The sequence below is a fragment of the Salmo salar genome, chromosome 08 (genome assembly GCF_965601325.2).
Source record: "Salmo salar chromosome 08, fSalSal1, whole genome shotgun sequence".
Classification (NCBI taxonomy): domain Eukaryota; kingdom Metazoa; phylum Chordata; class Actinopteri; order Salmoniformes; family Salmonidae; genus Salmo; species Salmo salar.
In genome coordinates, this window is record NC_138298.1 from 20,645,518 (window position 1) to 20,673,153 (window position 27,636).

At 44.1% G+C, this 27,636-nt stretch overlaps 1 protein-coding gene across 4 annotated transcripts in view; it reads left to right on the plus strand.

Annotated features, from left to right (window-relative positions):
• Positions 1-27,636, plus strand: part of LOC106610178 (lipopolysaccharide-responsive and beige-like anchor protein) — a 296,378-nt gene that overhangs the window by 51,282 nt on the left and 217,460 nt on the right. For all 4 annotated transcript variants that reach the window (XM_045722742.2, XM_045722744.2, XM_082978435.1 and 1 more), the window contains exons 5-21: positions 1,544-1,639; positions 4,209-4,330; positions 5,907-6,033; positions 11,554-11,673; positions 12,813-12,959; positions 13,257-13,454; positions 16,577-16,710; positions 17,211-17,319; positions 17,781-17,933; positions 18,543-18,711; positions 19,231-19,310; positions 19,455-19,517; positions 20,466-20,563; positions 21,381-21,473; positions 23,179-23,287; positions 24,310-24,391; positions 26,913-27,036. In XM_045722742.2, the coding sequence (XP_045578698.1) occupies positions 1,544-1,639; positions 4,209-4,330; positions 5,907-6,033; positions 11,554-11,673; positions 12,813-12,959; positions 13,257-13,454; positions 16,577-16,710; positions 17,211-17,319; positions 17,781-17,933; positions 18,543-18,711; positions 19,231-19,310; positions 19,455-19,517; positions 20,466-20,563; positions 21,381-21,473; positions 23,179-23,287; positions 24,310-24,391; positions 26,913-27,036 (2,024 nt within the window). The remainder of the gene's footprint in view (positions 1-1,543; positions 1,640-4,208; positions 4,331-5,906; positions 6,034-11,553; positions 11,674-12,812; positions 12,960-13,256; positions 13,455-16,576; positions 16,711-17,210; positions 17,320-17,780; positions 17,934-18,542; positions 18,712-19,230; positions 19,311-19,454; positions 19,518-20,465; positions 20,564-21,380; positions 21,474-23,178; positions 23,288-24,309; positions 24,392-26,912; positions 27,037-27,636) is intronic.

The following is a 27,636-nucleotide window of genomic DNA, read 5'->3' on the forward strand; positions in this document are numbered from 1 at the left end:
GCAAAATTCTTTTTTAGAAATTTTAGCAAATGTATGAAAAATAATCACATTTACATAAGTATTCAGACCCTTCACTCAGTACTTAGTTGAATCACCTTTGGCAGCAATTACAGCCTTGTGTCTTCTTGGGTTTGACGCTACAAGCTTGGCACACCTGTATTTGGGGAGTTTCTCCCATTCTTCTCTGCAGATCCTCTCAAGCTCTGTCAGGTTGGATGCAGCGTCGCTGCACAGCTATTTTCAGGTCTCTCCAGAGATGTTCGATCGGGTTCACGTCCCGGGCTCTGGCTGGGCCACTCAAGGATATTCAGACTTGTCCCGAAGCCATTCCTACGTTCTCTTGGCTGTGTGCTTAGGGTTGTTGTCCTGTTGGAAGGTGAACCTTCGCCCCAGTCTGAGGTCCTGAGCACTCTGTAGCAGGTTTTCGTCAAGGATCTCTCTGCTCCGTTCATCTATCCCTCGATCCTGACTAGTCTCCCAGTCCCTGCCACTGAAAAACATCCCCACAGCGTGATGCTGCCACCACCATGCTTCAACTTAGGGATGGTGCCAGGTTTCCTCAAGACGTGGCGCTTGGCATTCAGGCCAAAGAGTTCAATTTTGGTTTCATCAGACCAATAAATCTTGTTTCTCATGGTCTGAGAGTCCTTTAGGTGCCTTTTGCCAAACTCAGAGCGGCCTATCATGTGCCTTTTTATTGAGGAGTGGTTTCCGTCTGGCCACTCTACCATAAAAGGCTGATTGGTGGAGTGCGGCAGAGATGGTTGTCCTTCTGGAAGGTTCTCCCATCTCCACAGAGGAACTCTGGAGCTTTGTCAGAATGACCATTGGGTTTTTGGTCACCTCCCTGACCAAGACCCTTCTCCCCCGATTGCTCAGTTTGGCCAGGCGGCCAGCTCTAGGCAGAGTCTTAGTGGTTCCAAACTTCTTCCATTTAAGAATGATGGAGGCTACTGTGTTCTTGGGGACCTTGAATGCTGCCGACATTTTTTGGTACCCTACCCCAGATCTGTGCCTCAACACAATCCTATCTCAGAGCTCTACGGACAATTCCTTCGACCTCATGGATTGGTTTTTGCTTTGACATGTACTGTCAACTGTGGGACCTTTATAGACAGGTGTGCCTTTCCAAATCATGTCCAATCAATTGAATTTACAACAGGTGGAATCCAAACAAGTTGTAGAAACATTTCAAGGATGATCAATGGAAACAGGATGCACGTGAGCTCAAATTAGTCTCATAGTGAAGGGTCTGAATACTTATGTAAATAAGATTTGTATTTGTAATACATTTGCAAAAAAAATATAAAAAACTGTTTTTGCTTTGTCATTATGGGGTATTGTGTGTAGATTGATGAGGATGTTTTGTATTTCATCAATTTTAGAATAAGGCTGTAACGTAACAAAATGTGGAATACAGCGAAGGTGTCTGAATACTTTCCCGAATGCACTGTAGCTTTCCATTTAAGTGTGTTTGTGTGTGTGTGTGTGTGTACTTATCAAAGTCTGTGGCGTCTCATCTTGTGCGTGTTCTTCCCTCCAGCCTCCCCATGCGGTGAAGCTGCTGTCTGTTCTGAGGAGCATGGCCCACCGGAACGGACCTGACTCTTTCTTCAGCTTCCCAGGGAAGAGTGCTGCTGTGAGTACATTTACAGTAACAACTCAGTACACCTCCACATGTATACCTGACTACCCAACTAGACTACAGTCTGACGCTACACCTGGTATGACACTATTCCCCTATGCACTGTTCAAGTAGGGCGCTATGTAAGGTAAAAGTCGTTTCAGACTTAGTGACTGGTATGAGTCTCGGTGAACATGGTGTCTATGGTAAGGTAGTGGTATTTACAGCACCTCTGGATAGGTTCTAAATAGGTTACACCCTCTTGTGCTTGACTTCCCACATGATCCAAGGCCGGACGCATTAGCAATAACTAAGATAATGCATCATGAATTGCCTATAAGCTCTATGTCCTATAATGCCTAGGTTTACCAACCATATGTAGCTTGGGTCATACTGTGTGTGTGTGTGTGTGTGTGTGTGTGTGTGTGTGTGTGTGTGTGTGTGTGTGTGTGTGTGTGTGTGTGTGTGTGTGTGTGTGTGTGTGTGTGTGTGTGTGTGTGTGTTGAATAAGCAGCATGGGAAGAGAGGAGGACCACATGCTAGCTAATCTTCCTCTGTTCTTCTTCTCCTCCCTTCATTCTAATGCTCCTAGCCGTCTTCCCTCTGTTCTCCTCCTCCTCCCTTCATTCTAATGCTCCTAGCCATCTTCCCTCTGTTCTCCTTCTCCTCCCTTCATTCTAATGCTCCTAGCCGTCTTCCCTCTGTTCTCCTCCTCCTCCCTTCATTCTAATGCTCCTAGCCATCTTCCCTCTGTTCTCCTCCTCCCTTCATTCTAATGCTCCTAGCCGTCTTCCCTCTGTTCTCCTCCTCCTCCTCCCTTCATTCTAATGCTCCTAGCCGTCTTCCCTCTGTTCTCCTCCTCCTCCCTTCATTCTAATGCTCCTAGCCATCTTCCCTCTGTTCTCCTCCTCCTCCCTTCATTCTAATGCTCCTAGCCGTCTTCCCTCTGTTCTCCTCCTCCCTTCATTCTAATGCTCCTAGCCATCTTCCCTCTGTTCTCCTCCTCCTCCTCCCTTCATTCTAATGCTCCTAGCCGTCTTCCCTCTGTTCTCCTCCTCCTCCCTTCATTCTAATGCTCCTAGCCATCTTCCCTCTGTTCTCCTTCTCCTCCCTTCATTCTAATGCTCCTAGCCATCTTCCCTCTGTTCTCCTCCTCCTCCTCCCTTCATTCTAATGCTCCTAGCCGTCTTCCCTCTGTTCTCCTCCTCCTCCTCCCTTCATTCTAATGCTCCTAGCCATCTTCCCTCTGTTCTCCTTCTCCTCCCTTCATTCTAATGCTCCTAGCCATCTTCCCTCTGTTCTCCTTCTCCTCCCTTCATTCTAATGCTCCTAGCCATCCTCCCTTCATTCTAATGCTCCTAGCCATCTTCCCTCTGTTCTTCTCCTCCTCCCTTCATTCTAATGCTCCTAGCCGTCTCTGTTCTCCTCCTCCTCCCTTCATTCTAATGCTCCTAGCCATCTTCCCTCTGTTCTCCTTCTCCTCCCTTCATTCTAATGCTCCTAGCCGTCTTCCCTCTGTTCTCCTCCTCCTCCCTTCATTCTAATGCTCCTAGCCGTCTTCCCTCTGTTCTCCTCCTCCCTTCATTCTAATGCTCCTAGCCATCTTCCCTCTGTTCTCCTCCTCCTCCCTTCATTCTAATGCTCCTAGCCGTCTCTGTTCTCCTTCTCACCCCTTCCTTCTCATAGCAGCAATCCCTAAGCTGCTTTTTCCAATACCTTTTTTATCTATCCAGCCATTTAGCCAGCCAGCCATGTGATTTAGTGAGTGAAAGAATAACATAAAAGTCCCCTGGGAATGATCTGTTATTCCCCTCTCTTTCTCTTAAAATAGAGCAGTTTTCTAATACACTTCCTGGTGTCATTGGGTTTGAAAGTGAGGACTTAGTGAAGCTAACTCAGTTAAGATGCTCTTGCTGAACTCTTCAAGGTAATGAAGGATAAACTTATCAGACATAGTTTAAGCTATGATCTCATATCTTAGGCGACGTCGGCTACGTTTTCATGAAGGACGACAGCCTTATGTATGCTACGTTTTAACTGTGTGTCTGTCCTTCACTATTTTCTCTGAGTCTCACCTGAATGCTGCCTACACCTGTATGTGACCATGGTACATTTGACTGTACAGTACCTGGGCTAGATGGCTAACTATAGAGATAATCATGTCTGCTCCCATTTTGTCATACAATAGATGTCTGGAACACTCACATTGTATGTAGAGAGTGAGTGTGTGTGTGTGTGTGTGTGTGTGTGTGTGTGTGTGTGTGTGTGCACTGTATGTCTCTGTGTATCCTTTCATTGCCATGGTGACGGTGCCCTTTGGTGAGGGTGAGCTCAGGGCCGCCCTAAGAGGGTCTGTGATTGGTGTGTGTGTGCAGCGGAGACTGAGCACTAAGCACACGCCTTCCCCTTGCTGTGAATCTGGCTAATGAGGCAGGAAGCCCTCTGGAGAGACACACACACACACACACTAACTTCTCCATCCCTTCCTTCTTGGACCCACTGTTGTCTAGGTCACACTACTCCCAATCCTATTTCTAAAACAGTCTTTCTCAACTCGTTGAGCTAACCGTTTGTCTCCTCACAGGCTATAGCTCTGCCCCCTATAGCCAAATGGCCGTACCAGAGTGGATTCACCTTCCACACGTGGCTCCGCATGGATCCAATCAACAACATCAATGTTGACAAGGACAAGCCTTACCTGTACTGGTGAGTTACATACACCAGCCTTCCGTGTTTCAGAGCAACTCCTCTGCACTCGGCGACTGCAGACTGACTAGGAATCACCTTGCATCCTAAATGGCGAATCATCATGATTTGTCGACCAGTCAGTCTGTAGCCACCGACTAATGTAGTCAATCTCATACACCCACACTAACACTGACAAACTTACTGCTGCTTGATTTGTTCTCTTTCTCTATGCAAATGACGTCTCTACTCATATCCTAACTTGAGATACCCATGCATACATTTTGTATGGATAATCTGATATTATTCAGGTGTATTCAAATAGAATTTGGCTCATACCGTAGTTCCCGTTCTGTGTATGTGTGTCTGTGGTTTGTGTATACTGTATTTGCACGCCAAGGAAAGCTATTAGGTTATTTTCCCTTGTTCATCAAAATTGTAGGATGAAGTCATCCTCAAATAGTAAAAAACCAACCTGAGATCAGAGAGGCTTAATACACACACACACACACACACACACACACACACACACACACACTACCAGATAAAGAAGGCATACTGATGCAATGCCTCTCCCTCTCCGTTTCCATTTACCTCTCTCTCATCCTTCTCTCTCTCTCATCCTACTCTCTCTTTCTCTCTCCTCTCCTCTCTCCCCCTTACTCTTTCCTCTCTCCATTCCTCCCTCCCTCTCTCAGGGACAGTAAATCAGGGCCTCACTCGTTCCTATTTTCAGCCGATAATTAATTTCTGTCAAATCTAATTGATGTGCCAGGATTTGGTGGGCCTTTCTGTTTGGTGGGCCCTTCTGTTTGGTGGGCTTTCTGTTTGGTGGGCCTTCTGTTTGGTGGGCCTTTCTGTTTGGTGGGCTTTCTGTTTGGTGGGCCTTCTGTTTGGTGGGCTTTCTGTTTGGTGGGCCTTCTGTTTGGTGGGCTTTCTGTTTGGTGGGCCTTCTGTTTGGTGGGCTTTCTGTTTGGTGGGCCTTCTGTTTGGTGGGCTTTCTGTTTGGTGGGCCTTTCTGTTTGGTGGGCCTTCTGTTAGATGGGCCTTTCTGTTTGGTGGGCCTTTCTGTTTGGTGGGCCTTCTGTTAGATGGGCCTTTCTGTTTGGTGGGCCTTTCTGTTTGGTGGGCCTTTCTGTTTGGTGGGCCTTCTGTTTGGTGGGCCTTTCTGTTTGGTGGGCCTTCTGTTTGGTGGGCCTTCTGAAAATGATAACCAACCACACTCAGCCAGCCAGCTAGAGGTAGAAAAGTGTGTAGTAAAACTACTTCAGACTCTGCCCTTTTAAAAAGAGATTAGTTCACTAAATCACACACGGCGACTGGCGGGGCCCCTGCTCGCTCAGAACACAGACACCCACAAATGGGAATTTTTTTGTGACGTTGACAAATGATTGAGGCTTTCGCCATCTCTGTCTCTCCTCCATTTTCAAAGTTAAAAAAAAATGTGTATGTTTGAATGATTTATTGGCAGGTTGACTTGTCTCAACCCCCCCCCGTCTGCCCTTGAGTGTTAGGCTGTGTTAAAGTGAGCCGTCACGCTCACTAACTGAAATGTGCTATTTCTTTCTTTTCTTTTTCCTTCCCTCTCTTCCTGTAGTTTTCGCACCAACAAAGGTCTGGGATACTCTGCACACTTTGTGGGCGGCTGTTTGATTGTGACCTCGTTAAAGTCCAAGGGGAAGGGATTCCAGCACTGTGTGAAATATGACTTCAAACCACAGAAGGTAGGCAGACGGCGAGGCCGGCAGACACACACTGTCCTGTGGGAGAGACGCACACACACACACCTAGCACTCATAAAACATAGAAACACGTGCTAAGTAGGACACACAAACATGTTCTCTTTCGCATAGGACACACAAACATGTTCTCTTTCGCATAGGACACACAGAGAACAAATTGTACGCAGGCATAGTACACATAGACCGCCCTCTCGTCTAGGCCCTTTGGGATGAAGCGTAGTGATCTGGTCCTTCCTCTGGGGGCCAGTAATATCAGAGCACAACAGTGAAAAAAGGATCGAAGGAATGAGAGAGAGGGACGATGTAAAGTGGCACGACACACAGCCAGACCAAAGCACCCAGACCCAGTCAAGCCCAACAGCATCTGTGAGATCCATGGTGCCCCTGGCCAATTAAAACTCCCCTTGTTATCCCCCAGATTGGAACAACGCTACTCTACTTCCTCCTCAGACTCAGAACCTCATTCTATCTTTAGGCTTCTGTATTCCACGGTCGGTCTTATCTCCCAAGCTGTCTGCCTGGTAACTCTAATAACCTATTTCACTGGATTCTTCCAATGTCTGACAGAAATCTGAGCAGCCAATGTAGGTGGGATTGTAGCCCAAGGGGTTTAGGAGCTGATCGGGCGATGTCCCATGTCTCATAAGGGAAACTCTGTGAAGGCAGCTAGGAATGAGGCTAAAATTAAGGCTGGCCAATGCTTTTTTTGGTCGTTTGCAGTCTGCTGCTGCCAATGTGAAACTCATGATAACATAGCCTATTATTCATTGTATCTTGTTAGTAACTTCATTACCATTGTTGTACATTTAAATTTAAAACATAATAACAACAACAACAGAAATGTGTGAAACTGGTGAGGTGTTTAGTGTGTTAGGTCCATAGAAATATCATCTCATTCTAGCGCTGTGGTTAAGTTGTTGTTTCAGTGGTACATGGTGACCATGGTGGTTAAGTGTTGTTGTTTCAGTGGTACATGGTGACCATGGTGGTTAAGTGTTGTTGTTTCAGTGGTACATGGTGACCATGGTGGTTAAGTTGTTGTTTCAGTGGTACATGGTGACCATGGTGGTTAAGTTGTGTGTTGTTGTTTCAGTGGTACATGGTGACCATGGTGGTTAAGTTGTTGTTTCAGTGGTACATGGTGACCATGGTGGTTAAGTGTTGTTGTTTCAGTGGTACATGGTGACCATGGTGGTTAAGTGTTGTTGTTTCAGTGGTACATGGTGACCATGGTGGTTAAGTTGTGTGTTGTTGTTTCAGTGGTACATGGTGACCATGGTGGTTAAGTGTTGTTGTTTCAGTGGTACATGGTGACCATGGTGGTTAAGTGTTGTTGTTTCAGTGGTACATGGTGACCATGGTGGTTAAGTGTTGTTGTTTCAGTGGTACATGGTGACCATGGTGGTTAAGTGTTGTTGTTTCAGTGGTACATGGTGACCATGGTGGTTAAGTGTTGTTGTTTCAGTGGTACACGGTGACCATGGTGGTTAAGTGTTGTTGTTTCAGTGGTACATGGTGACCATGGTGGTTAAGTTGTTGTTTCAGTGGTACACGGTGACCATGGTGGTTAAGTTGTGTGTTGTTGTTTCAGTGGTACACGGTGACCATGGTGGTTAAGTGTTGTTGTTTCAGTGGTACATGGTGACCATGGTGGTTAAGTGTTGTTGTTTCAGTGGTACATGGTGACCATGGTGGTTAAGTGTTGTTGTTTCAGTGGTACACGGTGACCATGGTGGTTAAGTTGTGTGTTGTTGTTTCAGTGGTACATGGTGACCATGGTGGTTAAGTGTTGTTGTTTCAGTGGTACACGGTGACCATGGTGGTTAAGTGTTGTTGTTTCAGTGGTACACGGTGACCATGGTGGTTAAGTGTTGTTGTTTCAGTGGTACATGGTGACCATGGTGGTTAAGGGTTGTTGTTTCAGTGGTACATGGTGACCATGGTGGTTAAGTGTTGTTGTTTCAGTGGTACACGGTGACCATGGTGGTTAAGTTGTGTGTTGTTGTTTCAGTGGTACATGGTGACCATGGTGGTTAAGTGTTGTTGTTTCAGTGGTACACGGTGACCATGGTGGTTAAGTGTTGTTGTTTCAGTGGTACACGGTGACCATGGTGGTTAAGTGTTGTTGTTTCAGTGGTACACGGTGACCATGGTGGTTAAGTGTTGTTGTTTCAGTGGTACACGGTGACCATGGTGGTTAAGTGTTGTTGTTTCAGTGGTACATGGTGACCATGGTGGTTAAGTGTTGTTGTTTCAGTGGTACACGGTGACCATGGTGGTTAAGTGTTGTTGTTTCAGTGGTACACGGTGACCATGGTGGTTAAGTGTTGTTGTTTCAGTGGTACATGGTGACCATGGTGGTTAAGTGTTGTTGTTTCAGTGGTACATGGTGACCATGGTGGTTAAGTGTTGTTGTTTCAGTGGTACACGGTGACCATGGTGGTTAAGTTGTGTGTTGTTGTTTCAGTGGTACATGGTGACCATGGTGGTTAAGTGTTGTTGTTTCAGTGGTACATGGTGACCATGGTGGTTAAGTGTTGTTGTTTCAGTGGTACATGGTGACCATGGTGGTTAAGTGTTGTTGTTTCAGTGGTACACGGTGACCATGGTGGTTAAGTGTTGTTGTTTCAGTGGTACACGGTGACCATGGTGGTTAAGTGTTGTTGTTTCAGTGGTACATGGTGACCATGGTGGTTAAGTGTTGTTGTTTCAGTGGTACATGGTGACCATGGTGGTTAAGTGTTGTTGTTTCAGTGGTACATGGTGACCATGGTGGTTAAGTTGTGTCTTGTTGTTTCAGTGGTACATGGTGACCATGGTGGTTAAGTTGTGTCTTGTTGTTTCAGTGGTACATGGTGACCATGGTGGTTAAGTTGTTGTTTCAGTGGTACATGGTGACCATGGTGGTTAAGTTGTGTGTTGTTGTTTCAGTGGTACATGGTGACCATGGTGGTTAAGTTGTCTTGTTGTTTCCGTGGTACATGGTGACCATGGTGGTTAAGTTGTGTGTTGTTGTTTCAGTGGTACATGGTGACCATGGTGGTTAAGTTGTGTGTTGTTGTTTCAGTGGTACATGGTGACCATGGTGGTTAAGTGTTGTTGTTTCAGTGGTACATGGTGACCATGGTGGTTAAGTGTTGTTGTTTCAGTGGTACATGGTGACCATGGTGGTTAAGTGTTGTTGTTTCAGTGGTACATGGTGACCATGGTGGTTAAGTTGTGTCTTGTTGTTTCAGTGGTACATGGTGACCATGGTGGTTAAGTTGTGTCTTGTTGTTTCAGTGGTACATGGTGACCATGGTGGTTAAGTGTTGTTGTTTCAGTGGTACATGGTGACCATGGTGGTTAAGTTGTGTCTTGTTGTTTCAGTGGTACACGGTGACCATGGTGGTTAAGTTGTTGTTTGTCTTTCAGTGGTACATGGTGACCATAGTGGTTAAAACCTGTTAAGGACAGACGTTCCGCTAGCGGAACGCCGTTCCGCCTGTGGAACCCCTAGCCAACAGCCAATGGCATCGCACGGCGCGAAATACAAAACCAACTAAAATACCACAATTCAATTTTCTCAAACAATCAAGTATTTTACACCATTTTAAAGACAAGACTCTCGTTAATCTAACCACATTGTCCGATTTCAAAAAGGCTTTACAGCGAAAGCAAAACATTAGATTGTCAGGAGAGTACCCTGCCAAAAATAATCACACAGCCATTTTCAAAGCAAGCATATATGTCACAAAAACCCAAACCACAGCTAAATGCAGCACTAACCTTTGATGATCCTCATCAGATGACACTCCTAGGACATTATGTTATAAAATACATGCATGTTTTGTTCAATCAAGTTCATATTTATATCAAAAACCATCGTTTTACATTAGCATGTGATGTTCAGAACTAGCATACCCCCCGCAAACTTCCGGTGAATTTACTAAATTACTCATGGTTAACGTTCACAAAAAACATAATTATTTTAAGAATTATAGATACAGACCTCCTTTATGCAATCGCGGTGTCAGATTTTAAAATAGCTTTTCGGCGAAAACACATTTTGCAATATTCTGAGTAGATAGCTCGGCCATCACAGGCTAGCTATTTAGACACCCAACAAGTTTGGTGCTCACTAAACTCAGAATTACTATAAGAAAAATTTGATTACCTTTGCTGTTCTTCGTCAGAATGCACTCCCAGGACTTCTACTTCAACAACAAATGTTGTTTTGGTTCCAAATAATCCATAGTTATATTGAAATAGCTCCGTTTTGTTCGTGCGTTGAGGTCACTATCCGAAGGGTTATGCGTGAGCGCATTTCGTGACAAAAAAATTCTAAATATTCCATTACCGTACTTCGAAGCATGTCAAACGCTGTTTAAAATCAATTTTTATGCTGTTTTTCTCGTAAAATAGCGATAATATTCCAACCGGGCGACGTTGTATTCATTCAAAGGCTGAAAGAAAAAAATGGAGTAGTCTCGTGGACGCGCATCTCCAGTGTCACTGTTCCCAGCCTGACCACTAACAAATACTCCTGCTGTTCTTAGCCCAGAGACTGCAGACACCCCATTACACTTTCTGGCGCCTTCTGAGAGCCAATGGAAGCCTTAGAAAATGTCACGTTACAGCACAGATGCAGTATTTTTGATAGAGATGCTACAGAAGGACAATAAATTGTCAGACAGGGCACTTCCTCTATGGAATCTTCTCAGGTTTTGGCCTGCCATATGAGTTCTGTTATACTCACAGACACCATTCAAACCGTTTTAGAAACTTTAGAATGTTTTCTATCCAAATCTACTAATTATATGCATATTCTAGTTTCTGGGCAGGAGTAGTAACCAGATTAAATCGGGTACGTTTTTTTATCCAGCCGTGAAAATACTGCCCCCTATCCCAAACAGGTTAAGTTGTTGTTTGTCTTTCAGTGGTACATGGTGGTTAAGTTGTGTGTTGTTGTTTCAGTGGTACATGGTGACCATGGTGGTTAAGTTGTGTGTTGTTGTTTCAGTGGTACATGGTGACCATGGTGGTTAAGTTGTGTGTTGTTGTTTCAGTGGTACATGGTGACCATGGTGGTTAAGTTGTGTGTTGTTGTTTCAGTGGTACATGGTGACCATGGTGGTTAAGTTGTGTGTTGTTGTTTCAGTGGTACATGGTGACCATGGTGGTTAAGTGTTGTTGTTTCAGTGTTACATGGTGACCATGGTGGTTAAGTTGTGTGTTGTTGTTTCAGTGGTACATGGTGACCATGGTGGTTAAGTTGTGTGTTGTTGTTTCAGTGGTACATGGTGACCATGGTGGTTAAGTTGTGTGTTGTTGTTTCAGTGGTACATGGTGACCATGGTGGTTAAGTTGTGTGTTGTTGTTTCAGTGGTACATGGTGACCATGGTGGTTAAGTTGTGTGTTGTTGTTTCAGTGGTACATGGTGACCATGGTGGTTAAGTTGTGTGTTGTTGTTTCAGTGGTACATGGTGACCATGGTGGTTAAGTTGTTGTTTGTCTTTCAGTGGTACATGGTGACCATCGTTCATGTCTACAACCGCTGGAAGAACAGTGAGATCAGCTGCTACGTCAATGGAGAGCTCGCCTCCTACGGAGAAATCACCTGGTTCGTCAACACCAGCGACGTAAGTAGCAATCAATCGATTGATCCATACTATATTGATCATGGTTGTTATAATGTTATTCCTGTAGTAACCACAAACCTCTACTCTCACACAACCATTCTCACCCATCTATGCTGTGTAATGGAATATAGCTGAACCTAGAAGTTGTGGTAGTGGTTGTTATGCATGTGTATAACCAAAAGTATATTTTGATGCCAGTTATCAATCAAAACATTTCTCTGAAGTCATCAATCAATCAACAAGAAAGCCTTGAAGCTGTCCATCCAGAACTCTTCAATTTCAACCATTGTGCTTTGCATAAAGAAGTTTCCACACAAAGACGTATGGTATATGTTGTGATTGATATACCATGGAGAACCATTGTTACTGCAGTACAGGTTGTTAGAAGAGGACAGCACCTCCCCACAGGCTCCACTCTTTCTGATTGATTGATATAATCACTGTCTCAGCTGACAGAGGGCTCAGGGGTGAAACCACTATCTATCTCTCTCTCTCTGTCTCTGTCTCTGTCTCTGTCTCTGTCTCTCTGTCTCTCTGTCTCTCTGTCTCTCTGTCTCTCTGTCTCTCTCTCTGCCTCTCTCTCTGCCTCTCTCTCTGCCTCTCTCTCTGCCTCTCTCTCTGCCTCTCTCTCTGCCTCTCTCTCTGCCTCTCTCTCTGCCTCTCTCTCTCTCCTCACATGGATGGAACTGGGTCTGTAACAGAGAAGGGAGATGAGTTGTGTAGTTGAAGATACACCCATACTCGTATGTATGAGATTCAGTCATGGTTCTCCAGAATGCGTTTTCTCTGTCTCTCGTGCGGAAGACAAGATTCTCACGTCAGTTTTAGCCAAATGAAGATGCTTTTCTAATGCAATCCTCTTGGCGTGACAGTGTCACAGAGGGCCTCGATACCCTACAGTAGATATGGCTGATTGAGATATCTCTCCCTCCTTGATAACAATGCTAAGCTCATCCCCTGCCTATTTACACATGCTCTAGTAAACATACAGAAGGGAATAGAAATATGTTATCTGTATACCGATGGTGTGTTGATTCACACTCAGACATGCTGTTTGAGTTGTCATAGTTATCTTTATTAACGCTTGTTCAATTCTCCTTCCCTGTTTCCTTCCTTGTTTCCTTCCTTCCTCCCTTCAGACTTTCGACAAGTGTTTCCTGGGTTCGTCAGAGACGGCGGACGCCAACCGTGTGTTCTGTGGTCAGATGGGGGCGGTGTATCTGTTTGGCGAGGCCCTCAGTGCAGCCCAGATCCTGGCCATCTACCAGCTGGGGCCTGGTTACAAGGTAGGTAGAGGCAAAGCCCAGTCATCATGCAGTATTCAGTAGTCCCACTATTCCAAAACGCCCTGACATTTGGATACCCCATAGATCAAACAAGGAAGGTCTGCAGTCATCAATTTGTTGTGAACCATTAATGATTGTGGATCTTCCTCCTTTCTCCTATCATGGATTATTTCAAGATACACTACAGACTATCACTAGTAGTGTGTAAGGTTTAAACCGAACAGAAAAATATAAATGAAAGTCACACTCAAGTCTCCTTCCTGTTAATTGATTTGACCTCTCTGCCGTCTCTCTCAGGGCACGTTCAAGTACAAGGCTGAGAGTGACCTCCTGTTTGCTGAGCACCACAAGATCCTACTGTACGACGGCAAGCTGTCCTCCTGCATCTCCTTCTCCTACAACCCCCACGCCACCGACGCTCAGCTGTGCCTGGAGTCCTCCCCCAAGGACAACGCCTCCATCTTCGTCCACTCGCCACACGCTCTCATGCTGCAGGTACGGACACACACACACACACACACGCACACACACACATGCACACACACACACACACACACACACACACACACACACACACACACACACACTACTGCACCAAAATGAAAACCATCTAAGCTAGAAATCTAGTCAATGTTGAAAAAAGTTATCAATCCACCCTGACTAATGGCACTTCTGCAGGTTATTCGTGTCCCCGACTCAGGTGCCTCAGCCGCTTGTTACACACACACACACACACACACACACACACACACACACACACACACACACACACACACACACACACACACGTTTTGTTCTTCTATCTTCATGGGGATCTAGAATTAATTTCCATTCAAAATCCTATTTTCCCTGACCCCTAACCTGTAACCAAACACACCTACACACACACACACACACACACCTACACCTACACCTACACCTACACCTACACCTACACCTACACACACACCTACACCTACACCTACACCAACACATATACACACACACACCTACACATATATACGCACACACACCTTCAGACACATACACACACACCAACACATATACACACACACACCTACACATATATACGCACACACACCTTCAGACACATACACACACACCTTCACACAGATGAAGCACCTCCATCAGGCTCTATCTACTTCTAATTAAAGGAAAAGTTCACCCATTTTCAATGTTATATAGTTTTTGTGCATCTCTGAGTGATGTTCTATCGATTCCCTGTGTCATTTCATGATTTCATTGCCATTATTGCCATTCAAGCAGGCAGAATGACGTAGCACGGTGGTAAAGTCTCTCACTACACTGGAAGTTAATAGGAATAGGACTTTTAGATGGCGAAAATGTCTGTCATACATGGCAGATATCAATACTGGCCGATGTCCTAATTCGGGAGGATCTCTTCTCTCTAATGAGCCATTGATGATATTTGTGATATTCCTACCTCTAGAAATGTGTAATTTAATGGAGGGTCTAGCACATTTTTCCCATTTGCCTGCCTCTTTAGTCCAGAGTGCATTGCATGGTGCTGTTGTCATAGAGATTAGAGAAAGGAGATGGGAATCCAACGACAGTCTGCTGGTTGGGAACGTATCCAACTCCTTCTCCCAGAATCGCCCAGAATGCACCGCGCGGCCCATTGATGTAGCATGGGCAACGTTTCCCATCTCCTCAAAAATATATCTGCCGGTGCGAATTTCAGACTCCACTCTGTGAGGCACATATACATAGACATGGAATCACTGGCCACTTTAATAATGTTTACACATTTTGCATTCCTCATCTGTTATGTATATACTGTATTCTATCCTATTCTACTGTATCTTAGTCTATGCCGATCTGACATTGCTCGTCCAAATATTTATTTATTCTTAATTCCATTACTTTACTTTTGATTTGTGTGTATTGTATCTGAAATTGTTAGATATTACTGCACTGTTGGAGCTAGAAAAACAAGCATTTCGCTACACCCTCAATAACATCTGCTAAACACGTGTATGTGACCAACAGAATTTGATTTGACATGGATCTGCAGGTTTAACATAGTGAGGTTGTAGTCTCCTACATTGATAGTGCAGTTTGTTCAGGGGATTTTACAGCTAACTAGCTACTTCACATGCTGATTTTGCATTTGGTTTTATTGTGTGTAGCTACATTTGCTAGCTAGCTATCCAGCCAGCCCATAGAGCATTGCATTGTGGATTTTGTAGTAGACTTGAGCTACAACAGACTTCCACAAAGATTTTCCATGTTGCTACCAACCTCTCTTATAACGCTAAAATGAAACATTTGTTCACAAAAAAATATTCTCACGTAGTGGTGTTATTTAACACTGTAAATGAAAGGAGTGAGTGTTTTTGGGTGGATTGTTCCTTTAAGATAGAGGTGAGAATGAAGCACACTGCACCTGGCTGACTAGCAGGCTGGGAACAGAACACTACCCTGTTACAGAATTAGATCTGCCTACCAGTCATTTCTATATTGAACCTGAGTTTTCTTTAAGCACTTTATTATATTATATAATACTTTATTTGACCTTGTAGTTACTGAGGATGATGAGTTAATTTATTTATGAGGTAAAGTAAATTGGCATGTTCTGGTATTACTTGTTACCATGTAAGTTCACGGTAGCAACAACTAGATGACAAGTACTGTAATGAAAGTGCTTCAGAAATGTATTTCTCTCCAACTCTCATTCAAATCCATATTTTTGACTTTCTTTATCACAGAAGGTCGTCTGCACGCCCGATTAAATGCACATTAGGAAGACCTTGGCAGCACACGCGTGCGCGCACACACACACAGCTGTCTTTTTTTATTTAATGACTTTGAATTCTCCTATTGTCTCTCTCACTGTAATTGAGTTTTGTCTCTGAGCCTCACAGCGCGTTTAGTCAATGCATGAGCTCCTTTGTCTTTCTGAGACAGCTCGGCCTGTATGTTTGTACACGCACGCGCACGCACACACACACACACACACACACACACACACAGACCCCATCGCCTATAGACTAATCATTTCCTATATTATTCCTCATTCCCACCCTCTATTTAGGTCAACATGTTTAGTATTTGTTAGCACATTGTCAGTCTTCCATTCATGGATGTGTGTCTGTAGATTAGTGTCCTCTACATATGTGTTCACAATGACTAATGGCTTGTTTAGTTGGTAGACAGAACCGTAAACGCATGAGGAAAAGGGCCTTGCTCATAATAGTACATTTAGCTACTGTGGGATCTGACAGTAAGGAATATTCTATCCGCAGAACTCATTTAGCAAAACCCTCATCAGGGTAAACAGACTAGACACCTGAGCCATGTTGCCTCAGAGACTAACTCATCGTCGCGGTAACGCGCCCGCCACTCAGCCCGTCGCCGTTAGCGACAGGTGTAATAGTGCTGTAAAGGAGACAGATGTTCAGAGGAGTTACACTGTGTTTTCAACACCACACCAGATGTACAAGGGAGGTGGTGACACCGCCTCCAATCCGCGTTGTTTTCCACCCAGCCTTTGTCTACAGTCCATAGGGTTCTGGTTCTACCGTATTACTCCCTTCAAAAGTAGTGCACTCTATTTATACCCCTGATCCTTGTGTATGTGTTCCTCCCTTCTTCAGGATGTGAAGGCTGTGGTGACCCACTCGGTCCAGAGTGCCATCCACTCCATCGGGGGAGTGCAGGTCCTCTTCCCCCTGTTTGCACAGCTGGATCACCTCCAGCACACCAGCGATGAACCGGACACCTCTGTCTGGTAGTGGACTACAGTCTATTGATTCATCGATTGATTGACTTTATTAGTTTCTTCTAAAATACTGTACACATCCATACGTAGCCATGTGGGAGAAAGTGCATTGTGTTGGTGGGGCTGTGTTTGAACTCGCCCTGTAGTCTAGAGTATTTTGCTTTCACTAAGTAGAAGTTGTTTTGTTAATTCAATGGATTCAACCATGCATGATGGCAGCGCAAATGGCATGCATAATGTTGTCTTGTCCTACTCACTAAACCTGGATACCAGTTGTGAATATTAGTGCCCCTAGTCCTTGAGTAATGTTCCCAATCATGGCTTTGTGGCTTTGGTCTGCCCTCAAGGGGAAGGTGTTGCATAGATTGTGTTCTCACAGCAGAATGGTAGAATGGTGACACCCTCATTATCTTAGACAATAGCTATAGGATATACCCTGTCTGGGGCAAGTCTTACTCAGCAGCTAACCACTCTCTCTCGCTCTCTCTCTCTCTCTCTCCCCCCCCCAGTTGCACCTTGCTGTCCTTTGTGATGGAGCTGCTGAAGAACTCTGTGGCTATGCAAGAGCAGGTCCTGGCCTGCAAGGGCTTCCTGGTCATCGGTTACACTCTGGAGAAGGTGAGAGACGTGACACACACCACCCTCCTCGCCAGAGACACATTCACACTCTGCAATCTTCCTCTCGTCTGTCCTAATTGCTGTTCTGTGCTGAAATTGAAAGGTGGATAATATGATTTCCCAGCACTCTGTCCATTACATCAGAGAGGAGCAGATATTGAGCTTTGTCCTTCAGCCTCAGTGCTGTGCCCTCCAATTCCATACTGCATTTGTCTGTTCTGAGACCAGTGCTAAACGCACCTACATCTGGTAGCTTGTTGATTGTGACCATGTGTGTGTGGTCAGGTATATAGGTGACTCTAAAAGTCTATTTACATCTAAGGCCCTAATTGATTTCCCCCCCTTAGCTGCATTTAGAGGTTACAGCTGACAGTGGGCTTGTTAGACAGAGAGTTAACCTGATTCACCTTTCTCTCTATGGGTGTCCTCTGCTCCCTCCCTTCCTCCTTCCTCCTCTGTAGTCTTCCAAGGTGCATGTGACTCGGTCCGTGCTGGACATCGTGCTGGCCTTCGCCCGTTACCTCAGCAACCTGCAGAACGGCGTCCTGCTGCTCAAGCAGCTGTGTGACCACATCCTGTTCAACCCTGCCATCTGGATCCATGCCCCTGCCAAGGTAAGAGAGGAGAGGTACTGGCACAGGAACACACATGTGCAGGCAGGTAGACGCATGCACGGTGACACACACAGTCACGGTGACACACAGTCAAGGACACAGTTGTGCAAGCAGGTAGGCACATGAAGGCACACACACACATGCACAGACACATGTGACGTGTAGACAGGCACACACACACACACACCCATCCATCCACCCACCCACCTCTGTCCATCCCACCATCACCCTTTCATACTCTAGTCCTTGTATCTCTCCTCCCGTACATGAGAGCGACAGCCCACCAGTTCAGTACGTTAGGCTATTGGATTTTATTTCTCCCTCACCTCATGCTGGGTTTTTCAAGTCAAATCAATTCAAATGTTGTTTGTCACATGCGCCGAATACAAGAGGTGTCAACCTTACAGTGAAATACTTACTTTACTAGCCCTTAACCAACAATGCAGTATTAAGAAAAATAAGTGTTAAGTAAAAATGATGATAATAATAATATATAAAGTAACAAATAATTAAAGAGCTGTAGTAAAATAACAATAGCGAGGCTAGGCACCGGTTAGTTGAGTGTGTGTGTGTCCTTACGTGTGAGCGCGCGCGCATTCACCCCCCCAGGTGCAGTTGGCGTTGTACACCTACCTGTCCACCGAGTTCATCAGCACGGTGACCATCTACAACGCCATCCGCAGGGTGGGCACGGTACTGCAGGTCATGCACACGCTCAAGTACTACTACTGGGTCGTCAACCCCCAGGACCGCAGCGGAGTCACGCCCAAGGGCCTCGGTAAGAGAGCACACACATGCCTCCCCCCCCCCCCCCCCACACACACACACACACCACACACCCACCGCACTCCACACACACCGCATATTTCCACTAACACACACTATTCTACACACACTGATACAGACCGATACCTCTCCTCCCCCAGACCAGTGTTGCTGTAGTGTTGCCATGGAAGTTGAGCAGCACGCTACTTTTACTGTCTGAAACTGGGTCCATCATCCAGTCCTTTGTGTCCCCTGCAGAATGTGCTTTCCTGTCATTGTTGTACCTCTATGTTGTCTGCTAAACCTAGAATAAACATGTTGTATTGTCTACCTACAGCTGTGCACTCTGCATCGCGTCCTAAATAACATCCTTTTGAAAACAGACCTCTCTAATGATTTTGTCCCTGCGTGTGTGTGTCTGCGTGTGTGTGTCTGCGTGCGTGTGTCTGCGTGCGTGTGTCTGCGTGCGTGTGTCTGCGTGCGTGCGTGTGTCTGCGTGCGTGCGTGTGTCTGCGTGCGTGCGTGTGTGTAGACGGTCCGAGACCCAATCAGAAGGAGATCCACTCTCTCAGAGCTTTTCTGCTGCTGTTTGTGAAGCAACTCATAATGAAGGTTAGTGGATATAGTGTATATAATGAGAATCTCGTTTGATATTCAAAATAATATATATATTTAGTCTTTTTACACCTAATGTTAATCTACAATAACTATGATCGGTGAAGAGTTTGATTTATATTCTGTACGATCTATTTTCAGGATTACGGAGTGAAGGAAGATGAGCTTCAGAGTATTCTCAACTACCTGCTCACCATGCATGAGGTTACAACTACAACATCATTCAAAATATCATGTCCTATACAGTGCACTACTTTTATACTATAGATACTTTATTGTGTAAAAAAACCAGCAAAAAACCCATTTGTGTTGTGAGTATGCAGCTCCACCATGTAGTATCCACTCTCCAGTAATTCCTGTTCGTCCTAACTCGATGCTCCTTTACAGTTTGAGGTATAAAACTGCCCACTAGGTGGCACTCTAAGCCAACAGCTCCGGCCTCCCAGACCCTCTCTCCTCTCTGCTATAGATAGACAGACCAATCACACTAGGCCGGGGAAACGACCAGGCTCTTTTTAACCGTTGCCAAGTTTCACCAAGCCTTCCCTCACAGAAGCCTCTGTGTTTACACTGCAGTGATGCATAGAGAAATAATGGTGCTGTAAAACAAGCAGGAATAATCCCTGCAGGAACAAGGGGATTAACCGCTCTCCTTCAGGAGTTCTACAGTCTTCTATGGATTGTTCATTCATCAGATGATTCCGTTGTTTCCGTCTATTATTCATTCCATCAACATTTGTTATCAATCACTAATGATCTGTTTCCGTAGCGACCATTACTAATCAAGATGGAAACGGTGCACTGGTTTGATCTTTGATGTTGTGTGTCACCAATTAATCAATAATTAGTGCCGAAAATAAACAGTATTAATTATTGCACTTACTCTGCATCCATGTGGGTGTCTGTACAGTAGGGTGTGTTTTGGTGTCTGCTTCATGATGATACATGGTGTAACAGCACACCCACGAGCCACACCATTCATCTCTCGTTGGGTTGCATGACTCCGCAGTGAAAGGCCATGCTAATTGCGAGCCCATTAGCGCACGCGCGCGCGCGCACACACTATTTATCATACTGCTAATAATGCTAACAACAGGGCCTCCTCCCTGATCTGATTCATTCAATTCAGTACAACTTTATTTATTTTCCCAGGACGACAATCTAATGGATGTGCTTCAGCTGCTGGTGGCTCTGATGTCGGAGCATCACGGCTCCATGGTGCAGGCCTTTGATCAGCGCAACGGAGTACGGTGAGCTTCAGGAACAGAATGACCCACCACCCATCGTAGAACTTCAATGGGAATGCCCCGTTCTAGTCATTTGACTTCTATGACGATACTGTAACTATAACGTCATCTCCCATGGCAACGGGTGGCGCGTACTCCACCGCAGGCCCTGCGGCCTCTGAGAACAAGATCGTTGTGATGTTAGCCTACTTTGTGTGTGCCTTCGAAATGGTACCGCGTTACATTTGTAGTGCCAGAGACGGTACCCTATTTCCTGTATAATAGTGCACTACTTTTAACCAGAGGCTATAAAGGGACTAGGGTGCCATTTCAGAGGCGCCCTTGTGGTTCTGTTTGTGTTTCATGAAGCCAAAATGAAGCCAGATGACACTGAGGCCAATAAAGATGGTTTACTGGCTTCATTTGATCCTTCATCTGCAGGACTATTGACATTCAGCGACGACGGCACACAAGATTTATCTGGCTTATTTAGTCACCCTGTTTGCATTCTCTGTCACGGGGTTAAATGTAGTGTATCAACCAAGCATGTCTGGGCTGGTGTCTGATATAGGCCCACTTTAAAGGCTTCTGAAAATCTTTGACGCACATTTTGGGTGACTTCTCATTTTACTAGCCACTGATAAAGGCTCCAACCACCTCTATTTTACGACCAAAGTAGATGTCCTATACAACTGTATAGTAGGTTCAGATATAATCTGTCATGAAGTGATTCTGTTTGGTTCTGATACACTCTTTTAGGTTTTATAATTTGAGATACTGTTTAAATTTGCTTAAATATGTGACATTTGTTATTCATTTGTTTTTCTTTGTTTCTGTACAGGGCCATTTACAAGCTGCTGGCTTCCAACAGTGAAGGAATCAGAGTTCAGGCACTCAAAGTCTTGGGCTACTTCCTCAAACACTTGCCCGCTAAGTAAGAACTCTAATATGTTGCTGTCACTTACCTTGTACTCTTGTCTGTAGTATATTATTAACAATTGTCTGTACGCTTGATCACACAAAAGCACTCAATTCTGCCTTGGACATTAAAAGTATATTTGTTCCAGATTAAAGGAGGACTCAGTTAGACTCAGTCATTGATGTGGTTATTCCTATTCTATAGTCATTTACCTTTAGGCAGCCAAAAGGGTTTTCAATTCAAAATGGCCTCTCCTCAGTTGTATATTTCTAAGAGCCAAATCCCATCATGGAGATGAGTATCTACAGAGAAAAGAGTCTCATTCAGGTGGAGGTCGATATCTAATCCTCGTTCAGCCTGCGTACTGTAGTAAAATGAATAGCTGGTATTAAAGCCCTTTCTATTTCTCTCTCTCTGGAGAGTAAATTGCCTCTAGTTGTGTAGAAGTGTTTTAGATAACAAATTAGCCACTCGTACGCCTCCTTTGGTTCAGCGAACAATTAAGATGTCGGAGTCGAAAGAAAACAATCCAGGATGAAATACAGTGCAGGTCTCATTGAGGCTCTATTTCCAATTCTACTGATTCCTTTTGGATCTCCCAACGTTTTGATCAGTGGTAGTGCTTATTCCCCAGCCTCATCCCCAGCCTCATCCCCATCCCTAGCCCCCCCCCCATCCCTAGCCCCATCCCTAGCCCCATCCCTAGCCCCATCCCTAGCCCCATCCCCCCCAAAAAGAAACATTTCTTCACTAAACTTACTCTTGAAAGCTGCGATCGTAGAACGCACAAGGTGACATTTCTAAATGGGGTAGTGCATCAGTAGTTCCTCTTGTCATGTCAGTCACTGCATACCTTAGAGAGCTATTTACAATTTGTCAGAAATGTCCAGATAGTCCGTGTCAGGTAATTTTTTTAGCTAGGGTTTTTATCCCTTAGATTTTGTTGTAATGTTTGAGTAACAAAAATATCACGTGAATACACATTAGGCATGCTTTAAAACTGCAACATTTGCTCTGCACCCAATGAGAAAAAAAAAAAAAAAAAAAGTTAAATTGCAGGAAATACGCTTTAAGTTTGCGACATTTTCTCTCCGCCAACAAGAGGTGACGGAACAGTTTGTCATAAACAGTGCTTGTGCCCTTAGAAATAGACCTGGGGCATGCGTGCATGTTCAGAGGATGTTCCCTAATGCTGGAAGGGGGGCCTTAGTGAAAAAGTCTTAGACAGTCAGACTCTTTGCTGTCTGACTCTACTAGCTTTATCATCCCAGAATATGTACAGATGAATGATACTCGGAGATGAAAGCTCTGAGGGATACTTGTCTTTGAAGGGTTCTGACAGGCCTCTGCAGGGGTGCTTTTTTTCATGTCTTTCAACTGTGTTCTGAAGCACTGGTAAGCTTACACAAGCGGTGGTTCACAAACATTCATAGTCCGTGACTCACCCTATGGCTTCGGGAATTTTCCTTGTCTGTCCTCAACCGACAACCCAAAATGGAATATGTACTGCCCACCATTTTGGAAACATTACTTGCTATACCATACAATGGTGCCAAGTAACGCTTTTGTGAATTTATAGTTAACTGTCTAGTTAAAATGTTTGCATGTAATTAAGTGCAACACGATACACTGATACACTGTGTGGATACAGTGATCAATGCGCTGGTACCAAATGTCAATGGATACTCACTGACCATTTGACCCTTGACCTTTGTTCCAGGAGGAAGTCAGAGGTCATGCTGGGTCACGGCCTCTTCTCCCTGCTCAACGAGCGACTGATGCTCCACTCCAACCAGTTCAGCATGACAACCTACAACGTGCTCTTCGAGGTCAGTTAGTCCCTCTCTCGTCTCTTCCTTGCCGTGTATGTGTAGGAGAGTCTATAAGAAAATGTACTAGTTGACATACGAAGCTATTTTCTCTTTGCCTCCCCTATAAATCCTAATACTAACTGCCCTCCATTTTGTATTTGCATTGGCTGATGATTTCCATCACTGTATTAGTTCAATTATACATGCACTGATTACACATGAATTAATTCTGAGTATACATTATTTAGATTAGAAGTGTGTTTTCTGAATTATTTAATGCTTTTTATAGTTTGTTTGATTAAGTTGTATAGAACGTGTAGTTAAACTCTAGTTTTCCTGTGGCTAGCGTCAGCTCTAGCGATTCTCCTTCTGTCTGGACCTAAATAGCTTATCCCTGCTGAAAACATTGCAGTCCATTTTGAAGCATGATGTTCTATTATTACCCATTGGTAATAACTTAACTCAAATGATGGGCATTTATGTTAATGTATCTATGTTATAATGGCATACCAAGACTTCTAATGGACATTAATGCACACTATATTAAACTCCACAGGAATCATGGACTGGTTGTATCTGACCTTGTAAATGACGTATTTTGACACACAGAAATATATGGGCTTGTCAGGAGACACTGGGGGAATTTCATGTATTCCTCCTCTGCTGTTGCTGTGAGATATTGCTGTCTATTCGATTCGGCACTGATTCTTGTTACCTATTTCTTCTGTAAAGACTTATAGAAATCCACATATGTTCGTATGTGTTCACTATGGCCCAATGTACCTCTTCCCTGGTGCTGTTAGTATGAGCTATAGATGCAGAAAAGTATTTATGTAAATGTTATTTCTCCCTTTTCTGTGTAGATGCTGGTTGAACTGAATACGTGTGACTCTGGAATTGCAATATGGAACTCATGTACTTCTTGGTGCTGTTACTATGAGCTATAGATTCACATAAAAGTATTTATGTCTCTCCTCTATTTCTCCCTCTCCTTTTCTTTTCTCCCCGCGTCTCTTCTTTCTCTCTCTCCTTCTCTGTAGATCCTGACCGAGCAGATCTGCACTCAAGTGATCCATAAACAGCATCCGGACCCCGACTCCAATGTGAAGATTGTCAACCCGCGTGAGTCACCCCTCGGCACCCCACCGCTAAATAAATCACCTTTACCTACCGCTGCATGCTTGACCAGACATAGAGAGCCTCCTCTCCCTTACGGCCAGTGCCAGTGTTATATACTGACCAACAAATGTGGAGCATAAATTGAGGCTACAAAACTATACTACTCAAACGGTATGTTATAATATACGATTAGACTAATGGTGGTCGTGTTGGGCTATAAGATTCAGCTGGTACATTTTAAGTCAATCATTTTTTGGAAAAAATTATAAAAAGAGTAGCTATTGAGAGAAAAAAAAGCTACGTAATGAAATTATATTGTGATAGTATATATTTTTTAATAACGTTTCACTAGCAAATTAAAGAACTATCAGTTTTATTCAGCTGACATTCACACAACAGCTGAAGTGGAACTGAATAAAATGAGTGTGTCGTTAAAGACCTCATGAAGTCAACACCAGGCCCTGCGGCATTATACATAATGTTAATAAGAAGCCTTTTCCTAGTTTTGAAACTCAACTGTCATTTTTCAAAAGTAGGTATTTGGTCCATCCGGGAAAGGACGCAACAAGCTTACGTGGCAACTTAATATTTCATCAAGATGATATGCTGTTGCATTATGTGGTATTTCTAATAAGAGTTTAGAGGAACAGGAATCTATCATTCAAAATGTAGCTCACAGACCATTTTACTGTTTTTCTTGGCAATTAGAAACATTTAAAATTATGTTTGAATTATGACCCTGTCTTCTGCAAAGGGGTTCTCATTTGATGTTTATCTTTTTAATATTCTGATAATGTACACATACAGTAATTTAAAGTAATACTCCCAGAGATGTAGCTATTTCCCTTTACTACCGGTGGCATATTTCTATATACATGCCTCATTAAGAGGGAAAACGTTCATGCTTAGTTTCTGTATGATGCAACGTAACAAGCTCATAGCAACCTCATTGCTTTGATCAATGTACTTGTCTCATCCTGTCCTAGTCTAGTATTTTCAGACCATTACTTACCTCTAATTTCACATGCCAGCTCTCAAAACCTTTTCATATGTGGGAGAATCAACTTCCCCAGCTGTGGCGGAGAGGGGGGAAAAACAGAGTCAGGCTGAAATCACAACCGAGGTTTACTTTAACCCTGCTCTAATCGTACAATTAAGCTCCGTGTGTGTGTGTTACACATCTCATAGTCACACATTGATTAGCATAGGCCCTTTATTGTGGTAAAGGCATCCAGTCGTGTGCTGCGTAAAATACATAGAGACAGTCCTATGTGCTTTTTGCATGTGAACTGAACCCACTTTATGGGAGTTCTGAGCCATGGGAGCACCATGAAGTCTGTTTCTCCTTTACTGTAGCTGCCTGCGTTCTCTTCTTGATGTTATCTGCTCTGAAGCCTCAAAATGGGCCTGACTGCAGTCTTTAGTAACGTCAGAGCGAATCAAACAAACTAAGGAAGTACTGTTTCCCTTAAATTAACTCCATGGAAAGAACCCAAGACCAAATGGGGGGAAAAAGACCCCATACTCACATCCCTCCATCCCCCAGTAACATGCAGAGGTAATTTTCTGGCAGTGAGAGTTCAGTAATTCACAATTTGATTGACTAAGGCGTATAGAAACAAGAAACCTCTGGGCTGCGAGGGGTCCTTGTTGGTTACCATCGGTTACCACCAAGGTCCAAGACGACAAAGTGAAATCATAAACCCCCCTTCCTGACTCAAGCTAAATGGACACTGACATAGTCTATATAATTCATCTAAACAGCCAGTCTCTTTAGGTTAACCAAAGAAAGGGTTCCAGGAAGCCTGCAGAGGACTTTGGCAGGCGTGGTACACAAACAAACACACACACACACACACACACACACACACACACACACACACACACACACACATCTCTGAGTTGAAACAATAGCAAAGTTTGTTTGATTGTTTCCACCACATAGATGTTGAGGTGTTTGCTGACAGTCAAATCAAGGTGGCTTGTGACACAATGATTCACACATGTTGAGATGAATTGTCTGATTGTGTTGTTGAATTGTGTTCTGACTCTTACTCCCTCTGCAGTTGATTTGATTCATGGAAAGTGTGTTCAAAAATCCCTTATTTCTTTGCTATATAGGATATACCATTTGAATCACTCATAAGGGAGCAAAATGGTATTATTCAGTATCAATATTAGGATATTTTTAAATGTTTTAAAATCAGTATTGTTGCATGTCATACTACTTTCAAAACAATCAGAATTTATTTCAATTGATTCATTTATTTAAATGAATTCTCGGATTCTGTCCCTTGCTTAATCACTTCTTATTTGGGGAATCAGTATTAAAAACTCCTTATTTTAATGAAGATATGCTACTATGACAGACAACAGTCTGCTCTCTGCATTCCTCTGCTGACCGTCTGTTCTGTACGACCCGAGTCAGAAACCCTGCAGGGAAAGTAGGGCGTCTGTGTGTACTAAACCGTGTCAGACACTGTAACGGGGCATTAACAGAACGTGTTTTCCTGTGTTTTGACAGAGGTCCTGAAGGTGATCGCTGCCCTGCTGAAGAACTCTCCCCTCTCCCCAGAGAGCATGGAGGTGCGCAGGGTCTTCCTGTCAGACATGATCAAACTGTTCAATAACAGCAAAGATAACAGGAGGTAAGGAACGACTCAGCCCTGGAGTATACTACCAAGTACACCACATTCTAGTACACTACATAGTACACTACAACAGGGTCTTCCTGTCAGACATGATCAAACTGTTCAATAACAACATATATAACAGGAGGTAAGGAACGACTCAGCCCTGGAGTGGACTACACTACAATAGACTACCACTAAACAAGAACTGGGTTCAAATAGTATTTGAAATCATTCAAATACTTTGAGGGGTTGCTTGAGCCCGCCTGGAGTGCCAGGTGGGCGGAGCTTTGCAGTTTTGCGACTATTCCATTGGTTCAGTTGCGCCAGACAAGCTCAATCAGTCCACTCTAGGGAGTATTTGAAAGGAAACAAATACTATTTGAACCCAGGTCTGCACCAATATCACTTCAGTACAGCCCTCTGGTTGAGTTCAGTACATGTAATCCTGGCATACATCCCCTGTCCGATTACATCTCCCAGTTCCTCATGCTGGCGCCATGCTGGGGCTTCACTGCAGTGAGGCCAACAAGCTTTGTCCTTCATATGCTCAGAGTACAGGATGTTTTGAAGATGTGTGATCGTGTATATCTGTACACTACATGAGTGTGCTGTGTA